Genomic DNA, 22129 nt, shown 5'->3' with positions numbered 1-22129 from the left:
ACTTCTAAAACCTAAACGTTATGTTAATTGATACAGGCGTATCTGCACCAATTCTATTGGTTACGTCTAAATCTACTAATATATTGTCAGATACGATCGTTTCAATTAACAGACACTGCATTTTTGTAGATACGCCGTTTCTATTTTTAATTATACACACATTTAGATGATCAGATACGCCTCTAGATTTTAACAGATGATAGAACTCATTGCGGAGACTCCCTAGAGGTAAATAACTTAAAATGGCCAATTTTGCAGACGCGCTTTTTTACGCCTTTTTCAATTAACACGGCAGTACATGTCAAACATTTAAGAAAAACTTTTTAAGAGGCTGGACATTTATCAATACGTAACATAACATAAAACTGCCGACGCCACAATTTTAAAATATTTTTCTCAAACAACATATAGAGACGAGATCGTATTATAAGATAAAATGAATTAAAACGAGTTGCCTTACATACGTATTTGTAGTGTTTATATTTATTGTTTATATTATATAGACTGACAAAGGACATCAGTTCTCAAATAATGGCATGTGGTTTGGATGTTAATTAGAACTTTATTTCTCTTGTTAACTCTGGGTTAAAGTTCCTTAGCCTCTCTTGGATTAACAAGTAATGACGTCAACTTCATGAGTTTTCACCATTCACTAAACTCTTTGGACCCCCGGAGTTTTCCCCCTAATAAGTGGTTAAACCGAAAGTTTTTTTGTTGCGCCGATTTTGCGTGGCCTTCGTCGATCGGCGTGTCGTTTAAAAGCGCAACTTCTCTACTTGCAACTTTCATACGAACTTCGGAGTTTCATTGTTGATTGTGATTAAAGTTTCTGGCTGTTGTAAAGAAAAGTTTCTTAACTGTTATTTTCAGCCGACCATATAAAAAATTAATTATTATTATTTTAATTTGTGAATTAGCGGAAGACAATTTTTAGTGTAAAAAAGTGTTTTGCTGCATTTTGAAGGTAAGATGTAAATGTTTTTAATTCGTTTAAATTCAAATGCATTTTCAACTGCTTTTTTTTTAGTATTCAAGTCAATGTTAATTATTTGGATAAAAACAGAAAAAGATAGAAAAAATATTAGCCCCGAAAATGTTTCTTTAATTTTCATCTTTTTATTAATTTTTTAGCTTTAAATATATATATATATTTTTAAATTATCTTTACTAGCATCTTTTCCAAAATTTTTCCTTTTTATTAAAATTAAACCATTTACAAATATTTTAGAATGCGTTCCAATTTGATTCTCTTTCTTACTCTTCACTGTCTGGCCACCTCATCGTTCCTGAAGGTGGCCACAGCCATTCCTTTCGAAACGCCCGACGAACTGGAGAAGAGAATTTCGGCTTCTGATAGGATAAATGAGGACTATCCTGACTACCAACTGGGAGTGAGATATGATGAATATCCTGTAAGTACATATAAAAGAATTGTTGAAATTACAAAAGTTTACTCATTTTTTTCTGCTCATTAATGTGATATATGAAAAATAATTAAATATCGTACTTTTAACATCTAAAAATGTTTCTTCTCAAGCCTCTTCAATTAGTTTTAAAATTGTATTTTAGTGAAAAAAAAAAACACATAACTATTTTATTTCTAACAAATAAAAAGAATATTTTTCAATTCCTATTAATTCTTATTCGAAAAATCCCTTCACGTAACTTTTTATATCTAGTGGGAAATCTCTTGACAAACACAGAATTATATGACGATGTCTCATTAAATATAAAAGGCGAGCGTTTATTTATGGAATATCAATGGCAATTTTACACCTTTTTTTATTACTAATGCCAAACGTTTCACACATATTTAATAATCATCCTCAGAACACAAATTATTAAAATAACAGCTTCTAAGATCTCCATCGTATATACAATCTTATTATAGAATCATAAAAAATCAATTACTTCCAGACTTTTCTCATATATTTTCTTATTCCACATTGGGGATTACTTTACTATTTTTATAAAATATTAAATGTCTACGTAGTCATCTCAAGGGATAATGGAAGGGATGCCCTTAAATACATAGCGGCGGCCATGTATGCATAAATTGAAACAAACCTTTTGGACAACTTGTTTTTATTTTGTAACATATATTAACGTAAATAAACATATATATGTTAAAGGGATCAAAGTGAGTTATTTACTTCTGTTATGTAATATATCTTATTATATCGGAGTTTATTAAAGAAAACAATATCGATTAAGGGAGATATTATGCCAGGTTTGTTATTTGTTCTAGAATAAAATTATAGAAAAACATGCCACGGAAAATTAGAAATTGATTTTAGAAAACTAAGGATCTATTATTTGTAATTTCCATGTTAAGAGCCAAGAAAATTATTCAACTACTCACGTCCTTCAATAGATTTTTGCAGAACAACTTTATTTAGTTGAAACGTATTCTGGTGAGCCAGTATTTAATTTAGCTCTTTGTTTGATTGGTTAAATAAATCTAAAGTGTTAATCCGTCAACGTTTCGACCTACAGTTTACTGATTTTTGTGTTATGAGCTAGACATTACAAAAATTTCAAAATAAAATTGATGTATTATATTTATATTAGAGCTTTTTTATTATTATTCCAATAATTATTTAATTATACAGGGTGTCCCGAAATTACATCGCAATATTTTACCAGCCGCATCTTTGTCTAAAAATAAGACAAAAAGTCCATATACAGTATGGTTCAAAAGTGCATCGTTTTTAAGTTACAGGGTGTTTTATGAATCATGTTAAAGATGGTTTTTTGTTAATATATCCGGAACGCCTAGTTGTAATCTTTTGAAATTTTCAAAATTTCCTATTGGTTTTATTGAAAACTGATATTGCAACCATTTTTGCCAAAATTTATACAGTGTCGTGTAAAATAAGTGGTTGATAAAGTTTAAATTGTTAAAACTTTTTTTCTAGCAACTCCGTGATAATTTTGGTATTAGAATTGAAAAGAACAAACATTTTTACATAAAAAAGGTGCTCTTGTCTAATTTCGATAGGAGCTTCCGTTTTCGAAAAAATCAATTGTTAATAAATCATGAATTGGTATTTCAAAAAGTAACTACAAATAACATCTTGTAAAATAATAGTTGGCTATGTTTTTTGACAATTAGTTTATTTGTTAAATTTTGTTTAACGTTTTGTTGACATTTCACATTTTTTAAATTTGCTTTGGCAAAGTAAATTAGTTCTTTTTTGTGATTCATTTTTCAAAAATTATGGATAGATTTACAAATGAAGAGTTAGCTGACATGCATTTTGTTTATGGTTTGTGTAATGGCAGTTCTTTAGCGGTTATCCGTGAGTATCGCCGAAGATTTCCCTTAAGACATGTTCCAGATCGTCAAGTTTTTATAAACACTTACCGAAATTTATGCAATAACGAAAGTTTTTAAAGAGCTCGTGGACAAGGCAGACCACAAGAATAATTAGAAAATGTTTTAAATGTTTTTGAAGAAAATCCGGGGGCAAGTATAAGAAATGTGTCAAGAGCCACACATATCCCTCGGTCTATAGTAAGTAATTAAAAAAATTACTTATTGTTACGATAGTAATTTAACTTTTATTAGATTGTAAGAATGCTAAGATCCCAAGGGTTACAACCGTTTCATTAGCAGCGAGTCCAAGATTTAGAGCCAGACGATTTTCCGTTGAGGATCCAATTTTGTCAATGGGTAATTAATAATCCAAACTTAATTCCTTCCATTTTATGGACGGACGAAGCCAGTTTCACACTAAATGGTTCATTTAACATGCATAATATGCATTTTTGGGCAGATCAAAATCCAAGAGCCATAAGGCGTACTAATTTTCAAAGAAGGTTTTTGGTAAATTTGTGGGCGGGATTAATCGGGGACCAACTTATTGACCAGATAGAATTACCTAATCGGCTAACTTCGGAGAATTATCTTCATATGCTGGAAAATAATCTTGTGGAGCTTCTGGAAGAAGTTCCTCTTATCTTACGCCAAAACATGATCTTTCAACAAGACGGAGCGCCTGCTCATTTTGGTCGCAATGTGCGTGAGTGGATGAATAACCATTTTCCTGAAATTTTGGATTAGTCGAGGTGGTCCTATAAATTGGCCTTCTCGATCTCCAGATCTAACTTCGTTAGATTATTATTTATGGGGACATTTAAATGAGTTGATATATGCCGTGGAGATAAATACCCGTGAACAACTAATGCAAAGGATTAATTGGGCTGTTAATGAAATAAAGAAAAATCCATTTTTTGTTTTAAGGGCTACTCGCGCAATAACGCGTAGGGCAAGATTGTGTCTTCAGCAAAATGAAAACTACTTTAAACATTTGTTATAATTTGTGCTTTTTTGTCTGGTGTTTTTGTGTTTTTTTTTACGTAATAAATTAATTGTTCCTTTTTTTTACCTATTCAATTACATTAAAAAAAAACAATTTAACTCGAAAAACAATTTTTGATCTTAAATAAAGTATTTGTGATAGTCTTAGGTCATGTTTATCCCCAACGGATTTTTCAGATGCTTTTTAATTTTATTAACTGTTACCAAAATAACTTACGCGTTCTCTTTGCAAAACATATACATCTAATTTTTTCGAAAACGGAAGCTCCTATCGAAATTAGACAAGAGCACCTTTTTTATGTAAAAACGTTTGTTCTTTTCAATTCTAAAATTCTAATACCAAAATTATCACGGAGTTGCTAGAAAAAAAGTTTTAATAATTTAAACTTTACCGACCACCTTTTTTACACGACCCTGTATACATTTTGGCAAAAATGGTTGCAATATCAGTTTTTAATAAAACCAATAGTAAATGTTGAAAATTTCAAAAGATTACAACTAGGCGTTCCGGATATATTAACGAAAAACCGTCTTTAACATGATTCATAAAACACCCTGTAACTTAAAAACGATGCACTTTTGAACCATACTGTATATAGACTTTTTGTCTTATTTTTAGACAAAGATGCGGCTGGTAAAATATTGCGATGTAATTTCGGGACACCCTGTATTAGAGCTTTAAAAAAATGAAATTCAAAAGTCGTACCTCTATTATTTTCGAAATAATTTTGGTTTCATTTTGAGATTCAAGAAAATAATTGAAAAGGAAAAATTTGGGAATTCGGAATAGTTTACGCAATAAGACGTAATTACACATTTGAGACTCCGGAATTATTGGCCCATTCAAATGCTTCCCGAAAATGTGAAATGACCCCCAGTCGAAAATTAGACTTTTCGGCATAAAAATTTTAGCCTCAAGAATCTTTGTTACGAAATCATATGTCTCCATTGTAAGAACTTTAACTAGTCATAATAATTGCTATTTAATGCGTACCTAACTGGAAAGTGGAATGTGGTAAAAACTCAAAAAATGAGATTCAAAATCCATCTTTTCAACATTCATTTTAGACTTAAAAATAATGATTAATAATACAATAAAGCTTTTGTTTGCAGTAAGTTCAACTAGGTTAGAAAAATAGCTTTTTGAGCAGATTCAGAACGTTTTATGCATTTTTTTTTAACATGAACTCATCTTAGACGTAGAAATCATTAAAGATTAAATCAGATAAAAAAAACCTTAGGCATTATTTAGTATGCACACTTTTAGTTTACATCAGGTTCAATTACGTCAGAAAAATAACTTTTAAAGCGGGAATATGAAATGTGGTTTTATATATATATTATAGTTAGTATATATATTTATAAATCATTTGAAACCTCATTCCATACCCAAAAATCAAATCAAAAATACTTTATTTGCCAATTTAAAAGTTGAAATATAAAAAAAATCAAACAAAATTTTATAAAACACGACCTCGATAATAACCTCTAACTTACAAAATTACTTTATATATACATACTTTATCTATTTTACCGTTACAAAACCGCTAACAGTGAGCTCTTTAATAAGCTTATGCGAAACGACTCAATAATTTGAAATAAGAATTATTAAGTTAAATAAAGTGTTCCTTAAAATAAAATTATTAATTTTAGAGAAATGCTTTTTAAAATGACCAAACTACCTTCTCACTTGATAATGGATTTGCTCATTGTTTGCTATGCATGCTCATTAGTTAATTATAAGCTTCTCCAAAATTTCTTCCAGTTTGATAGTCATTTTTTATATAAAATTTGGGTTTGGCTATACGATCCAATCTTTGTCTATTTCTTGCTGATATGTTAATGTACAATATAATAGTACAACAAAAAATTAGTGAATATAATTGTTTTAACAAACATGTTAGAACATGGCTTCGGTAGAAAAAGATCTGGAGGACTTAAATTCATTAATTCAATTCAGCCTTACTTCCAGTTTACTTACAAAATTGAGAAGGATTCTTCTCTGCCATTTTTAGATCGGTTTTTATAAAACTTTAATAATAGACACATCATATCTTTCTCAACCATCCCTTTAACCAAAAATTGCAGCTTTCAATTCACCTTCACAGATTATTTGATATTCCACTATCCGATGAAAAGTTCAAGAAAGAATAAGATATTCTGCAAGTGGCTTATAATAATGGTTATACCTTCTTCACCCAATTAAAAGATTACACAACAAACACCTTCCATCTACCACAATGATATCCTAAAGAAGTCTAAAAGATTTCTTATTTAGAACAAGTGACGCGTCTTTAAGATGCCTTTTACTATGCCTTTAAGATGTCTTTTTTAAGCATTATTAAGGCTACCATACATATATATGAAATTAAAATTCACATTAAAATTAAAATTGCATGTAAATAAAATAAGAAAATATTTACATATGGTATTTTTTATAATAAGATCTTAAGATGTTAAGATATCTTTTTTTATTTAGAAAAAGGACCAGGTATCCAAAAATTACACAAAGTACATTATTATCTTTTACATTATGATAATGACGGATAAGCCACATAAATATCTCCAAAAATACTTAATCAAAAAAAAATCTATTACGGTGCGTACACTACTACCGTGTACATTAAGTACTCACTTTCCAGGGTTTGTAAAGTTTCGCTTTTTGTGCCCTCGTCTTTTTACGCACTAGTGCGTGAATTTGACATTTAATTTATAATTTGTTTTTTTTTTTTACGTTTTTTTTACACACAAGTGTGCAAAGCAATTGTTTTATGCACTATTTTGATTTTTTGTAATGTTTTCTTCGGTAGTAGAAAAATTTGGTATGTTAGGCGTGTGTAAAACCCCCTTTTTTATTGATGAAAAATTTCCTATTTATTAAAAAAGGATCTTTTTACACTATTTAAATTTTTTGCCATATATACGGTGTTACAGAATAAGATGCTGATCCTTAAGGGTGTTAATCCTTAGATGATTTTAAGAAGAAAAGTTTAGATAAAGCTATGTCCTAAACTCCTAACAGCTAATCTAAACTATTTTTATTTTTAATATTGCGGAGGGTTGTTGGGTGGGGTCAGAAATAAAACAGAAACCTGTTTACTTAAATGTCGACGTTTCGACTTATATTAAGTTATCCTCAGGACACTGAAATGGATTCAAGTAATGACAGAGATAAAACAAAGTAATTTCAAGTACATAAAAAACACTATTAAAATAAATGTTCTTTACGTGTACAAAAATTAAAATAACAAAAAACAAAAACCACGACACAATCAAAACTACATTCAGGTACAATCCGTTAAAACTTTTTTTTATATAAAAATAATATAAAATTTATTTTTTATACATTACACCTCCTACTTAAGTCTAGGTTTCTTTAGTTATAATTAAAACACATTTATAATAGGAGCGTAGAATTATTTTTAACGTGGGTTAAATTGTAGGTGTTATTGTGGGAAAACTAGAATCGACAATAAGCCAAAAAAACAAATGTTTTTTTTCTTCCGAGCGTTTATTTATTTAATTTTTATGATTCAATGTTATGTTTATAAGTTAAGGATTAGTAGATAAGGAAGATGTATGTACCTATACGTTCAAAACCAGAAACTTAATTTTTTAATACACTGTGAGACCTAAATTTGGGACATACACTTGACAAAAATAAAATTTTGTGTGTTAGTTTTATCTTTTTGGTAATCTTTTTGCCAATAACCCTCCGCAATATTGGGTCACAAACACGAAACTGAAAATTTTTATTTTTGTTTACGTATTGTTTTTTTTAATTTAATAGTAAAATAATGTATGTAGATATGTTTATAGAATAAATAAATTAAATTTTTTTTTACCAATAAATTGAACATGCATAAAAAAATTTTATTATTTTTCCGCGGTAATCACATGTCGGACGTAAAAAAGTCAAAAAATAAAATTTGCTCTAAAATTTATGGGGATTATAAAAATGGTTTTTAATTTACAAAAAATTAATGGCGTACATAATATTTTTCGAAAATATTTAGTCTACGTTCCTGTACGAACGCGACTGATTAAATTAAAAAAAATCTACATCAAAAAATGGTTGTTTTTTCAATCAATTCATTCAAAAGGTGTGTGCTAAATTTCATAAGCATGGCTAGAAAATTATTAAAGTTATGATAAAATAAACGATTTTTTTCTTAAGGTTTAACAGCCTGTATAGTTAAAAAAGTTATTTTATGTTATGACTTTGTAGCTATTACGATCATATGCTCTACTCAGCCATTATTAAATTGTTCTCTTGCATTCTTTATTCATCTTTGCTAATATTGAGGCTTTCAATGCCTGTGAAAAAGTATTTTCAGGAGTCATACAGCGATATTCATACGAGCAAACTTATTTTTTTCTTTTTTTCCTAACGAATTATAATTTAGAGCTTGCTCATTTGTAATTATTAGTTTAGCGACTTTCGATATAAAGTCATAGAGCTTCGAGCCTCCTCCTTTAACAAGTTCAGTTGAATTAAAAAGTGGTTACTCCTTTTCCTGAATGTTCAGTTATCATTTCACCAATATTTCACGAACCGCCGTCACAGTCCTCAGAATCACAGCTAGAATTATCGTTACTTATTTTATTTCGCTCTATATCCCTTTTAGCCAGAATCTAATATTTCTGCAAATTACTTCTCTTCATTTTTACTTACACTTTTGGAGTACACAATTCATTAAAATCGTCATCCAAACTAGATAAACTTAAATAATAAAAACACACTAATAAATTATATAGTATTATATTTTTGGTCTATATGTTATTATATTTTTCGATTCTCCACAAAATTCCAAACATTTTGATGTATCACATTCCATACCTTTATTCGATTGTTTTTAAGATACAGGGCGTTAAAGAAAACGTATTTCATAAACTTAAAGAGGGTTCTTTTAAATCTTTTTCTTTAATAAGTATTCAAAATGTAATTTATTTACTATTTGGCAATGCCCTAAACGTACTACAAATTCATTTTGAACGTTTCTTATGCATTCTGGAGAAATGTTTCGACACTCTTGCCTTATTCTAGTTTTCAACTCCTCAATATTTGCCGCCTTGGTCCCATAAACTTTGGATTTCAAATATCCCCATAGGAAAAAATCCAGCGGACTCAAATCGGGCGATCTTGGTGGCCATTTATAAGGTCCTTTCCTGCCAATCCATCCAAGTACCTTGCTCCATTTAAATTTTCTTCGAAGAAAAGTGGGCCTATAACTTGCTGACTTGGAATTCCTGCTCAAACATTTACTTTTTCTGGGTGTTGAGAGTGGCCTTGCCTCATCCAACAGGGATTTTCTTGCGCCCAATAACAGCAATATTGACCATTTACTTCTCCGTTCAGCATAATGCAGCATGTCGACTCATCGGAAAAGAGAACGTTTTCTGTAATAAGATTATTATTCTGTATTAGTTCCATAAATTGTTACCAAAATTTAATTGTTCTATCAGCATCCTCCTTATTGAGTTCCTGGAGAATTGTTAGTTTATAGGCATGAAATTTTTCTGCTTCAAGAACCTTTACTACTGAAGACTCGGTCACTTCCAATTTGCGCGCTAGCTGCCTAGTGAGAATATTAGGATTTTCTTGAATAGCTAATAACACATTAACCCTCTAATGCACCTGCCCGCCTTAAGGCGGACTTCATTCAAATTCCATTTAAAACCAAAATATGTCTTTTTATTAACGCTACTGCATATGCTTGCCTTTCGGCAAATTCTACTCAATATTCTAATGTATATTTGGTTGCCTACTTTTTGCATCGACGTAAACAACACCTGGTTCAAACAATTTTCATTTGAAATCGGGTCAAAAAGCGAGTCCGTACGTGATTGTTATTTTGGTGGAAAGTTTTAAATTGTTTTCAAACGAATTTTGGTGTTAAGAAAATTATCGGTAAGTTATTTGTACCTTATTGTTTTAAGAAATTTATGTTAGTTGTTGCTAAAATTAAATAGGACCGCCAAGAGCCCCTCTACAAGCGTTCCCGCCTACAGGCGGACATATGCAATGCCTAATATAAGTTTTCCTACACATTGGTAAATAAACATTATTACATATAATAGATTTTGCGGTATTTTCAGTTATGGCTGGATGTCGCAAGTATTTTGATACTTCCAAAATATCAACAGATGAGGCGTTTGACATAATTGAGGGTCTTCCTGACGACACTGATAGCGAGGGTTATATAGACAGTGACGACAGTGATGCTAGCTACGACAGCGATGAGCCTCTTAGCAAGTTGGTTACTGCCGAAGATGAGTTAAAACTCGATCATAATGAAACGTCTTTTGAAGTTGTAGACAACTTTGACGAAATAGGTCCAGAGCAACCAGCCCAATCATCTGATAATTCGTCAATAAGTGAAACAAGCACGAAACCAAGTACTAGTTTTAATGTACCTAAACCACCCACTGAAGAAGATGAACCTCTTGCTAGTGCTAGTCGTTTAAAGCGTAAATCAACTTATAAGCGTTCTAATCGTGTCCGACCGCCTGAACCTGCTGAAGAAGAAGATAGGCCAGAAGTTCCTACCACAGGAACGTTTTCGGGGGATATTACTGGCATAACTAACAATTCGCCGGAATTCAAATCTATTATTTGGAGGAAAAAAAATCTTCAATTACACATAAATGAAGTCGTATTTCGGGGAGAAAAACAACTTCCAGCTGCTTTGAAGGATCTAAACACTGCCTTTGATTGCGTTCGGTACTTTTTGAATGGCGATTTTTTTCAGCATCTGACCGAACAGACTAATTTATATGCACGCCAAAAAAATATTTCCACGAGGTTCACTACAGATGCAACTGAACTACGACAATATATTGGAATACTTATATATATTCGGTCGGTTTATCGTTATCCAAATGTAAGATCATATTGGGGAAGACATTCTTTTAAAGGGATTCGTCAGACGATGCCGGTGTTGCGATTTGAGGAGATTCGACGGTATCTTCATTTCAACGATAAGTTAACGATGCCTGGCAAAGGTAGACCAGAATATGACAGTTTGTATAAGGTTCGGCATCTCATAACACATTTTAACAATGTATTTTTATCCGTACCAATGCTTCCAAGACTTTGCGTGGATGAACAAATGTGCGCAACAAAAATGACTGGAAGCCCTCTTAGGCAATATCTACCTAATAAACCGCATAAGTGGGGTTTTAAATTTTTTCCCCTTTGTGATTCTTCAGGCTTTTGTATGCTTTGAAATATATACTGGTGCAGGAGATAATATAATTCCTCCAAACTCTCCAAATCTGGGGGCATCCTCTAAGGTGGTGGTCCGCTTATCACAGCATATTCCAAATTTTGTAAACCACATCGTTTATTTTGATAATTTTTACACCTCTCTAGGCCTGGTTGTTTATCTCCGAAGTAGAGGTATTTACTCATTAGGCACTGTGCGCCCAAATCGTGTACCCAATTGTAAGTTATCAAGTGATGCTGAAATAGCAAAAAAAAAGTAGAAAGAGGTTATTCGGAAGAATATGTAGGAAATGCATTTGGTATTGATATAACCTCTGTTTTGTGGCATGACACCAAGACTGTTCGACTTATATCTTCTTACGCTGGAACAAAAAATTTTGCCTCTACGTACGTAAATGAAGTTCTAAAGCCAGCTCGCTGGAATAGAAAAGAGAAAAAATACTACGAAATTGATTGTCCAAAAATTATCAAAGAATACAATAGACACATGGGAGGTGTGGATTTAATGGATGGACTAATAGGGAGATATCACATTCGGATGAAAACTCGCAAATGGTTCAACCGCATCTTGTTTCATCTTATAGAGGTCGCGATCGTAAATTCGTACATATTGTACCACCGTATTAACTCTGAAAAAAAAATCGAGTTACCAGTTTTTAGGTCGATTGTGGCTGAATCGATTTGCAATTATGGACAAATCGGACGTAAAAGCAGCGTTGGTCGACTATCCTCTTCGTCCCCCAGATCATCACCTGTGCCAAAAAAGCGAGCATACCTACCAACAGAAGACGTTCGATTCGATCAAGTAGGACATAGGTGCATATTCCGTGATCGATCAGGTAAAAAACAGTGTAAATTTCCAAAATGTACGTCAGAAACTCAAGCATTTTGTCTAAAATGTAATTTAAGTTTATGTAACTCTCCAACCAAATCCTGTTTCTTTGATTTTCATAATAAAAAATAAAAGCATTTTTCTATATTATTTCACAACAGAATATAAATAGCGGTAATGCACCGGTCCGCCTCAAGGCGTCCCGTTTTTATCGGACAGCTAGGGGATGAAAGAGACGTCTGAGTAAGTTTATATTGTATAAAAAAATGTATTGTAAAAATTTCGCAACTTACAATCTCAATTGACGTGTCCGAGCGTTTTTTCGAACACGCTTCCATTTATTTATTATCGAATTTATTCCAAGTTACAGACTCGCACTGTATAACATCTTTAAACAAAAAAAAAATAACATTCTTATTCCTAACGCTTCTTAAGAATATGGCATGGCAACACCGCAAGCATAAGGGAAATGCCATCTTGTCAAGTCAAATGGCTTTGTGTTTACACTAGGCATTTGTGAGGTTCTGTGTTTTTTATTTATTGTCTGGTTAAAAAAGAGAAAAGGACAAAAAGGTCTCATTTCAGAGTTTTTCTGAATTGTTACGATGGTACAAACTTGTGCCATTTGTGCCAGCATGGGAAACAGGCAATTAAACCCAGCTTTTCAAAAGTAAATCCCGATACTTTCATAACATCACATCATGGAAACCGTCTTCATAAACGTAAAAAAGAGGATCGTAGAAATAAGCCTTCATAAAAATTTCAATGTGAATATGTGTGTGAAATACGAGTATAAGTGAAATAAGAATATATTTTTAAATTTAATATTAAAAATTGGGGGTTTCTCCATGGTTTTACTAATAGGACTTATTTTTGTATATTGTTGTCTTGGCAAAATATTCAATCTTGGCATAATGCCTATGTACACCTATCTATAGTTATTATGTGTATTTTCAATAAAGATATTAGATAGATTAGTTTCCGATATAACAGCTTCCTTTGAAGCAGTCAGCACCTTTATATATTATCTGCTGTGATATAAAACTGATATTTGTTTAATACAATAAAATTATACAATATATTAAAAAATTTTATCTTAAAACATAAATTATTAAGAGACTATTAAATAGTGTTATTTACATAGCAATGCTTCTTATTGGGTAGGTACCTTTATTCTAGAAGAAGTGTGTTAAAAAACACATAAATAGTTCATAAGCGGTAATATTGCTTATATTTAAAGCATAATCTATAATTAATAGATATTTATCATGTATATATTTTTTGACGACGTCAGTGGTAGTGATTCCTTGTGTCGGTGGCATTAACAATGGCAACAAGACGTCATTATACCCATTTTCTTTAAAATATATTATCTACATTCATTTAACGTTAAAATATCGACTTCATTAAAGAGAACCTGATCATAGTTTTTTTTTAAATATATTTGATATTTTATCGAGGAGGGACACTAGTATTGTTTTGTGTCTGACAAATTAAGTGACAGGTTTTTATGATATTATAAAGTGTTTTTCTGCAATATCTACAGAAGCATTTGCATTATTGCATTAAAGATGTTGCAAGCAAATAAATTGCCCATACTTCCACGACATGCTACTTCTAGCTAGCCTTTCAATGTTCTTAGCTCTAAATGTCCTAATATCAATATATATCTAATAATAATAATAATAATATTTTATTTTTAACTCGGCAAAGTTCAGCATAGCTGTTATTAACCGAGCATACATACAAAATACATAAGATTAAATTTACATATTGGCAACTTAAGGTACTAACTGGGCAATGATACTTTTGTAATTATAAAGGTATACAAAAGGTAACAAGCGTAGAAATTAAATTTTATAAAATCACTAAAAAATTTGACATTCGATGCCGTAAGTATATTGTTTTTACCAACTAACAATTTAAACTTGGCTAAGTAAATGTTGCCTACAATTTTTCTTAAATTTCAAAAATGGTAGATCATCAGTTTGCGAAAAATATCAGTGTCGGCTAACTTAGGTAACAAATAGGAAAACGAACGTTGGAAAAGTTCTGTTCTATGCCTAGGAATATCAAATAAATCATTAAAGCGCGTGTCTCTGTTATAAGGCGTATTTCTTTTATTAAGCTTATCAAACAGATAGCCTGGACAGGATCTGTCAAGTAATCGTTTTGCTAGACAACTCAGGTGAAGCCTCTGACGATTGCAGATTTTCAACCAACCAAGTTCCCAATATTTTGGAGTGATATGCTCTCTTACACTCACCCCAAAAATTAACCGTACACAAGCATTTTGTATCTTTTGAAGCCGGTATTTTAAATTTCTATTAAGAAAAGACCATTAAATTGTGTCACCATAATTGCAGTGTGATAAAACAAGCGATTCCGTTAACTTTATTTTCAGGTTTGTATTAATATTTCCTTACTTTTGTACAAATTTTTCAATGCACAGAAAGATTTTTGGGCCACCCTCACAACCTGGCTTTCAAACTTTAGGCTGTCATCAACAATAATACCTAAATTATTGTATTTATCTACATTTGGCAATGGTATATTATTTAAAGTTATTATAATATTATCCTTAACCCAGCCCTTGTTAGGCCCAAAAAATATAATTGCCGATTTACTAGGATTTAATTTTAGTCCATTCTTAGCTAAATAAGAATATATGGAATTTAAATCGTTATTAACTTTTTCTATAGATGCAGGTAGTTTTTCTTTGTCAAAACTGGTATACAATTGAGTGTCGTCAGCATATTGGTGTATACGAGATGTTTTAATTGCTTGTCCAATATCTCTGGTATACAGAACAAACAATAAAAAACCAAGAATGAAGCCTTGTGGGACTCCTCTATCCAGCGGCAAAAACGATGATATATTGTTATCAATTTCAACAGCTTGAAATTGATTGCTCAAGTAGTTTCTAAAAAAACAGCACAGTGGCATCTGAACCCAAATAAGACAACTTTGCATATAACATACGATGATCAATGGTGTCAAATGCCTTGCTATAATCCAAAAGAACCAACGCCGTGATTTTACCAATATCTGATGCACCTACGATATCACCCAGCACTTTAATTAATGCTATAGTTGTGCTATGGGACTTTCGAAAGCCAGACTGATGAATTGGAATGAGACTATGCTCGTTGAAGAAAGCAACCACTTGCTGATAAACCAAATTTTCTAAAATTTTGCCCATTGTGGATAACAGGCCGTTGGGTCTTAAATCAAAAAACTTATCAGGCTGTGTGACCTTGCCAGAGGTTTAACAATTGCTTTCCTCCAATTGGAAGGAAATTGCAAGTTTAAAATACAAGTATTAAATATATGTACCAAGTACAGAGTTATGGCTGAGTCACACAGCTCAATCATTTTTAGCGAAATTCTATCAGCACCAGATGCATTGGACTTTATATTATGAACAAGAATCCCAATCTCGTTACCAGTAACCTGCCTGCATAATTACTCCTAATAAATTACAAACATAATACTTTAAACAGTGGATGCACGGAAAAGCAACATAATTAAAAATAAAACTAGATAGGTTAGGTCAAGTTTGAGAGATGTTAAGATGAGAATTCTCCTACTACATACGGAACATCAGAATTGTATTGATGTATTTTATTGGCGTATTTGCTTCGTTAATTATATACATTATTTACTCTTATTGTCTTGTCTTAATTGTCTTATTTTTACTTATGTGTCATCATTGCGATAATGAAAATCTATATTTATTAAATCTTATAATGTCTATAGCAAAGGGTATTAAACAAATATCTTAGATATATGGCATATTGGATATATTAACGGCATCTTTAATAAGAAATCTCAAAGATATCTTTTATTGGTTTTCAGAAGAACTAAAAGAAAAATTGAACAATGAAATAAAAACTTTATTTTGGGGATGTCTCCTCCAAAGTTGCTAAGCGTTTTCGCTCTAATGAATCAAAATTAAAGCCTAACATATGTTCTAGAATAGAGAACAACGTAGCAAAACACTTAATCAACACCAAATATAGAGTTCATACTTAGATCTGGTGTTTATAGAATCGATTGTTCCCATCCAGAATGCAAAGTTTGCTATGTGAGTCATAGCAAACTTTGCTATGGGATGGTAATCAGAAGGGGAATTGAAGTCAGAATTCCCCTTTCGCCAACTATATACTGGAATCAGGTCATAGCTTTGACCCCTCCCATGACCTAATACAGAAGTCCTTCATGTCTGTCAGAAAGGGTTGAAGCTGGACTTATTAGAGGCTTTTGCAGTAAATAGAGCCATCAAATTTTCTAACTTTATTTGGGTCAATAAGCAGACTAATTTTAACAGTTTTATTTTGTAATTCAATTAACCGCCGTAAATAAATAAATAAAAATTAATAAATTCGTCCTTTGTTTTCATCAATAATTAATTTTTCTTTTGTTGTATTGCTTATTTGTATGCAGGAGTTCCTTATCGTACCTTGTTCGATTTTTCATAAATTAATGATACCTAAGTCTGGCAACATAGATGCCTCAAAATTAAGTAGAAGAGGGAAGTCGCTGTGTTGCTCGAAGGACAATACTAATCAATCAAACCAGATGTATTCAGAGCAATTTTATTTTAAAAGCTTAGCAGAGCGCTTTCGGCGTATGAGCCATCATCAGTGCTAATTGTCAGTTAAGCCCAAAAGTTTTCCATCACAACAATTTTCCATGTTCATAGTGGGAACACATTTGATATTATTAAAATTATACGTAACATTTAGACACACTTAAGACTATACAGAACACTAAACAGGACGAACAGTATTCCCACTATGGTAAACTTCTGGGCTTAACTGACAATTAGCACTGATGATAGCTCATACGCCGAAAGCGCTCTGCTAAGCTTTTAAAATAAAATTGCTCTGAATACATCTGGTTTGATTGATTTGTATTCAAAATTAAGTGTTTGTAATATTTTCTGAGTTTTGTCAGAATCGTAAAATCAACGTTTATCTGACTTTTAAAATTTTTGTTTTATATACTTCTGGCAGGTTTTTAGTACTTATTAAAATTAGAATTTCTATGATTTTTTAGTATCTAATGAGGGGTATTACAATAATGCATTATACATTAGTTTAAAGATGTTTTGAATTTTATCGTGGGGAGAACGACAACCTTGCGTAAGCTTTAAATAATTTATTTTTCGTTATAAAAAAGTCGTACCTAATAATTTCGGCAACAGAGCAAACTGAACAAAGATAAGTACCTTGCACCTTTTTTTATAACCACCTAACTACTTATATGCTATCCGCAATTAATATTAGGAATATTTTTATTAAAGTCCTGAGATGTTTTATATTTATAGAAGAAAAAGAGGAGAAAGTCTAGCAGAGAACCATGGAAGTAGACAAAAAGAGAAACGCTTATCGACGAGGAAAGCACAAAATGTATATCTAAATATATTAGAACTGTGATGTCTTGAAAAAGTTTCTGTTTGATATATTTGGAAAAAGTATAAAAAAACATATTTTTTACTTCAATAGGCAGATTATTCGAAATTTTTATTTCTGAAAATAGAAACGACCTTTGAAAAGCGGACGTTCTATAGCAAGGTGTGACAAAGCTGTACGCATTTCTTGTTTGAGACGAGAATATTGGACATTTTTTAGCCAAATAAGCAGGTTTTCCAGTTTTTAAAACTCGATCAGTAAATAAATACTTATGTTTTTTATATTTATAAACCATATTTAGAATATGATGGTGGTTAAGATAAGATGCTACATGGTTTCTTTAGAATATAGCCCTATGAAAATCATATGCAACGGTTAGGAATCTTCTCTAAGAATTTTTTTGTCTGCGAAGACAGCATCCACCACATCTGCATAGTCAAAAAGAGATAAGATTATTGAGTATTTATAATTATTTCTTAGATGCATATAGACTAGTCAGTTTATTTTTAATATGAAAATCAAAAAGAGTTGTCAAAAAATACATCTACATTTTAAGCCTGCCCTACTTTTGGCATTTTTTTATTGTCGGTATGAACATTAACGTTTTGTTCAATATGTTCTCTTATATTTTTATTTTTATAAGATTGATAATTTGGGATCGTTTGATCGATTTCAAAAAGATATCTTATGCAAGTCTTCATTTACCTTTTCATTCACATCCCAGATGGTACGATGGTACATTCTTTTAGAATGTATAATTGTCTGTTATCTACAAACTGTTGGAGTTTTGAGTTTTTATTATTTTTTAACAATGTCTGATTCATTAATAGTGAAGAATATCGGTAATAGCATAGAACTTTATGGGACTCCTTGTGTTTTCTTTAAAATTTGATGTGACGAAACTTGTTGTATTTATTTCCACACAGTTGAATCTATTACTCAGCATGCCGTGACAAAAACTATAATAATTTTGGGAAAACCCAAAGTACTTAAGTTAAGCTAGTAACATTTTATACGCGTTGCTAAGGTCTAATAAGGTCAAGCACGTACTCTCACCTCTTTGTCAGTTCGAACTTCATTTAGGACATGCACCAAAGCTGTAGTGTTACTTACTTTCTAAAGCTTAATTGACACTCTGAAATTAATTTGTTATTACCAGTAAGCTCTATTATCTTTTCAATGATTTTTGAAGAAACAGGTAATACACTAATTGTTCAGAGTCTTTAAATTCCTTAGTATTATTAATTTTAGATAGAAGGTTTAACTATGGCTTTTTTGCAAGCTAATTTAACTTCGTCAGTAAAATATTTTTGAGCTGATTCAGAACGTCACGAATTCATTAACGCTTCAAATCAAATAAAGCTTTTCGGTTAAAGTAAGTTGAACTATGTTGGAAAAAATAACTTTTTAAACCCATTCAAAATATCATAATTTTAAATTACAGCAAGTTCGGCTAGGAGAGAAAAATAATTAAGGTAAGTTGGGGCAAGATCGCACGGAATATAGATTAGTTAAAATTTACCTGATCATAGTATCGTAAAATGATTTTAAAAATAAGTCACAATCTACAGGTTTCAACTTTAATATGTAAGCAAAGAGTTCGCTGGGTGGAACTTAATACTTGTTAATAGGAAAAATTATAAAAAAATAAAATAAAAAAAATACAGTAGTTCGAACTTGCCCCGGGGGGAAGGGGAAAGATCGGACAACTTGTTAAGTTATAATATAAGTCTGTAAAGAACACCCTCGGGTAACACCGAATTCCGAACAAGCTCCTGGCAAATTTCTTCCTGTTTAAACCGTACCTTTATAGTCGTATAATTTTTGTATGTGTTCGATCTTACCCCGTATTTAAATAAAAACAGCCCTATAAAACTAGAATCCAATAGCAATCTTTATTTTTAGAAAAAATACAAAGTTAAAATGTTAAGCAATATTTAATCCGCTAAAATCTACGTTAAATTCGAAATGATTTTCCTCATTCTGTAGAGGGTCCGGTAAGAACATTTCTATGTTTTCATAGATTATAGTGTCAATATCGTCAGTTTTAGGCCAAATAAATTTTTTGAGTTCTTCTTTAAATCTTAAAAACTTCACAACACATTCACGCTGAACTTTGTTTATTTCTACGATTTTTCCCGCATAATATTTTACAGTCTTCTTGCTACAGTATTTGACTAATATCCAAGCATTTAATTTAAAGTTTTCCAATTCATCTCTCTGTTCTTCGTCAAGGAAATCTAAATCGTTATCAGACTCTTCGTACAATGGTTCTATACTACTTTCGCTGCTAGTGCTTTCTGAGCTTCCACACTTTTGGTTTCTAGGCTTCTTAGTTCTTTGTGTTGGGCACTTCGTGCTGCATTCTAACATCTGATCTACATCTCTATGCGTGATAACTTCAGCACCAGTTGCAACATGTCTTTTTTTCTGATTTTAGCATTTATGGGATTCTGTTTCACGGTTGCAAGTAGGAGGTCTTCAAAAGACACATTTGTTGGTTTAGACTGTCCCTCAGATATTTCTCCGTCAGTCGTGATTTTAGGTGAAGCACTGCTTGGCCCTGCATCTAATATATCCCTGCCCAGAATGTCATTATTACCATTCGCTTTGTCAGTTACGCCTACACCGGCATTCTTTATATTTTCAAACTTTTTTAATGCTTCAGGAAGGTATTTTTCTTTTGGAATAACTGTCGGATAAAAAAGGATATATTCCACTTTTCTTAAATCCATTTTGAATAACAATTGGGCTTATGTTATTCCATATTTTTCGCACTTTTTCGGAAAATATTTTCTTTGGCAATTTAACGCCTTGATTCTGTCTTTGCCAAGTAACTAATTCTTGATCCCAAGATGTTTTAAATGACCTAAATACAGCAAGGTCAAGGGGCTGCAAAAGGTGGGAGGTATGCGGCGGAAGCTTTAAAATAGTTATTCTATTTTCCTGTGCAAGAGTTACTACCCTATTGTCTACGTGCGTACTGTGTCCATCAATCGTAGTCCACCCAGTGCAGGAATTAACGTTTTCCTAAAGAAGTTGACAAAAATGTCAGTCTCCATCCAACCATTACTGCTAGCAGCGTATGCTACATCTGTTTCGCTGTCTCGATCTGCCATCCACTGGTCCCATACATTCTTGCCCTTAAAGATAATTAAATGGGGGGCTCTGTCATCAACAGCATTCACAGCAGATAAAATTGTAACGTTCTCTCTTCCGAGACCACTGGTAACACGGGAACAAGCTACACCTCTTGCACCAACTACCTTTGTTTTAGATGGATCTATAGACAAGCTCGTCCATCTAAATTCCAAATTTGCTGTGGAAGATCATTTAATTTTAAGTCATTTAAAACTGTCTCTAATAGGCTAAAATACTCGTTGATTATAAAAGGATCGGTCATTTCCTTTCTCGAATATTCCACCGCCTGGGGCTTTTTAATCGAAAGTTTATGTCGTTGTTTAAAATTAATAGACCAGTCGGCACCTGGCATATTATTTTTAAAAGAAGTCTTAATGTTATTTTGTGTTACGTACTCAGCTACAATAAACAAAACTTCCTTTCTTGAGAGACCAAACCCCCATTTCTTAAGGGTTTTAAGACCATTTGCCAAAATCCTTTCATGTTCTAAGGAAATTGCCAAGTCCCTTCCCAGCGTTTGGCTTTTTAACCCATGGGTTCCTTTAGAATGATCATGCAGTGTTGATTTTGGGATGTGATATTTTTTTGATGCACCGTGGAGGGTTATTAATCCCCCTTCTAATTCATTAATGGCTCTCGCAAGGTCCTCTTTGGTGTGCTTTTTCCCCCTGTCGGATTTTCTTACATATTTTCGAACCATCGTCAGACCTGTAACAAAAAATCAATGCTGTAGATGTATTGGGGCAAGATCGGAAAAAGTTATTCGAACTTGCCCCTTACTTCTACCTTCCTAATTGAGGATTTGCTAATCCTCAATTAGGAGATTGATTAATTTACTAATCCAAACAGTTTATAAAGATAGACCATTCACAACAGAGATTACCTATGTAATGTTAATAACTTACCTTTTGAAGCAAAGTTTGGCAAAGGGGGTGTGTTCGAATACACAAAATAAACCAAAAAAACACAAAACTGTATGTAGTTTACACGAAACACCTTAAAACAAAACGTTGTCTTGTCGAGCACTGCGTGCTATTGTTTGTTTCACGCGGAGAATGATTCCCGCGCTGTTGCCACAACAATATGACTTTTGGAGGCTGCGTTCGGACTTGCCCCTTGCCCGATCATACCCCAACTTACCTTATTTTAGTCGATCTAGAATATCACTGGAATGTGAAATACAGAAA

At 32.0% G+C, this 22129-nt stretch overlaps 1 protein-coding gene across 1 annotated transcript in view; it reads left to right on the top strand.

The window, feature by feature from the left end:
• The first annotated feature begins 803 nt into the window (after positions 1-803).
• LOC126737533 (uncharacterized) overlaps positions 804-22129 on the top strand; it is a 126163-nt gene continuing 104837 nt past the window's right edge. Inside the window, exons 1-2 of the mRNA XM_050442466.1 lie at positions 804-964; positions 1229-1412. Of these exons, the coding sequence (XP_050298423.1) occupies positions 1230-1412 (183 nt within the window). The 5' untranslated portion in view covers positions 804-964; position 1229. The remainder of the gene's footprint in view (positions 965-1228; positions 1413-22129) is intronic.

This window comes from Anthonomus grandis, chromosome 6, assembly GCF_022605725.1.
Source record: "Anthonomus grandis grandis chromosome 6, icAntGran1.3, whole genome shotgun sequence".
NCBI lineage: Eukaryota > Metazoa > Arthropoda > Insecta > Coleoptera > Curculionidae > Anthonomus > Anthonomus grandis.
Note: the sequence above shows the minus strand (reverse complement) of the source record. Positions and strands in the feature narration are given on the sequence as shown.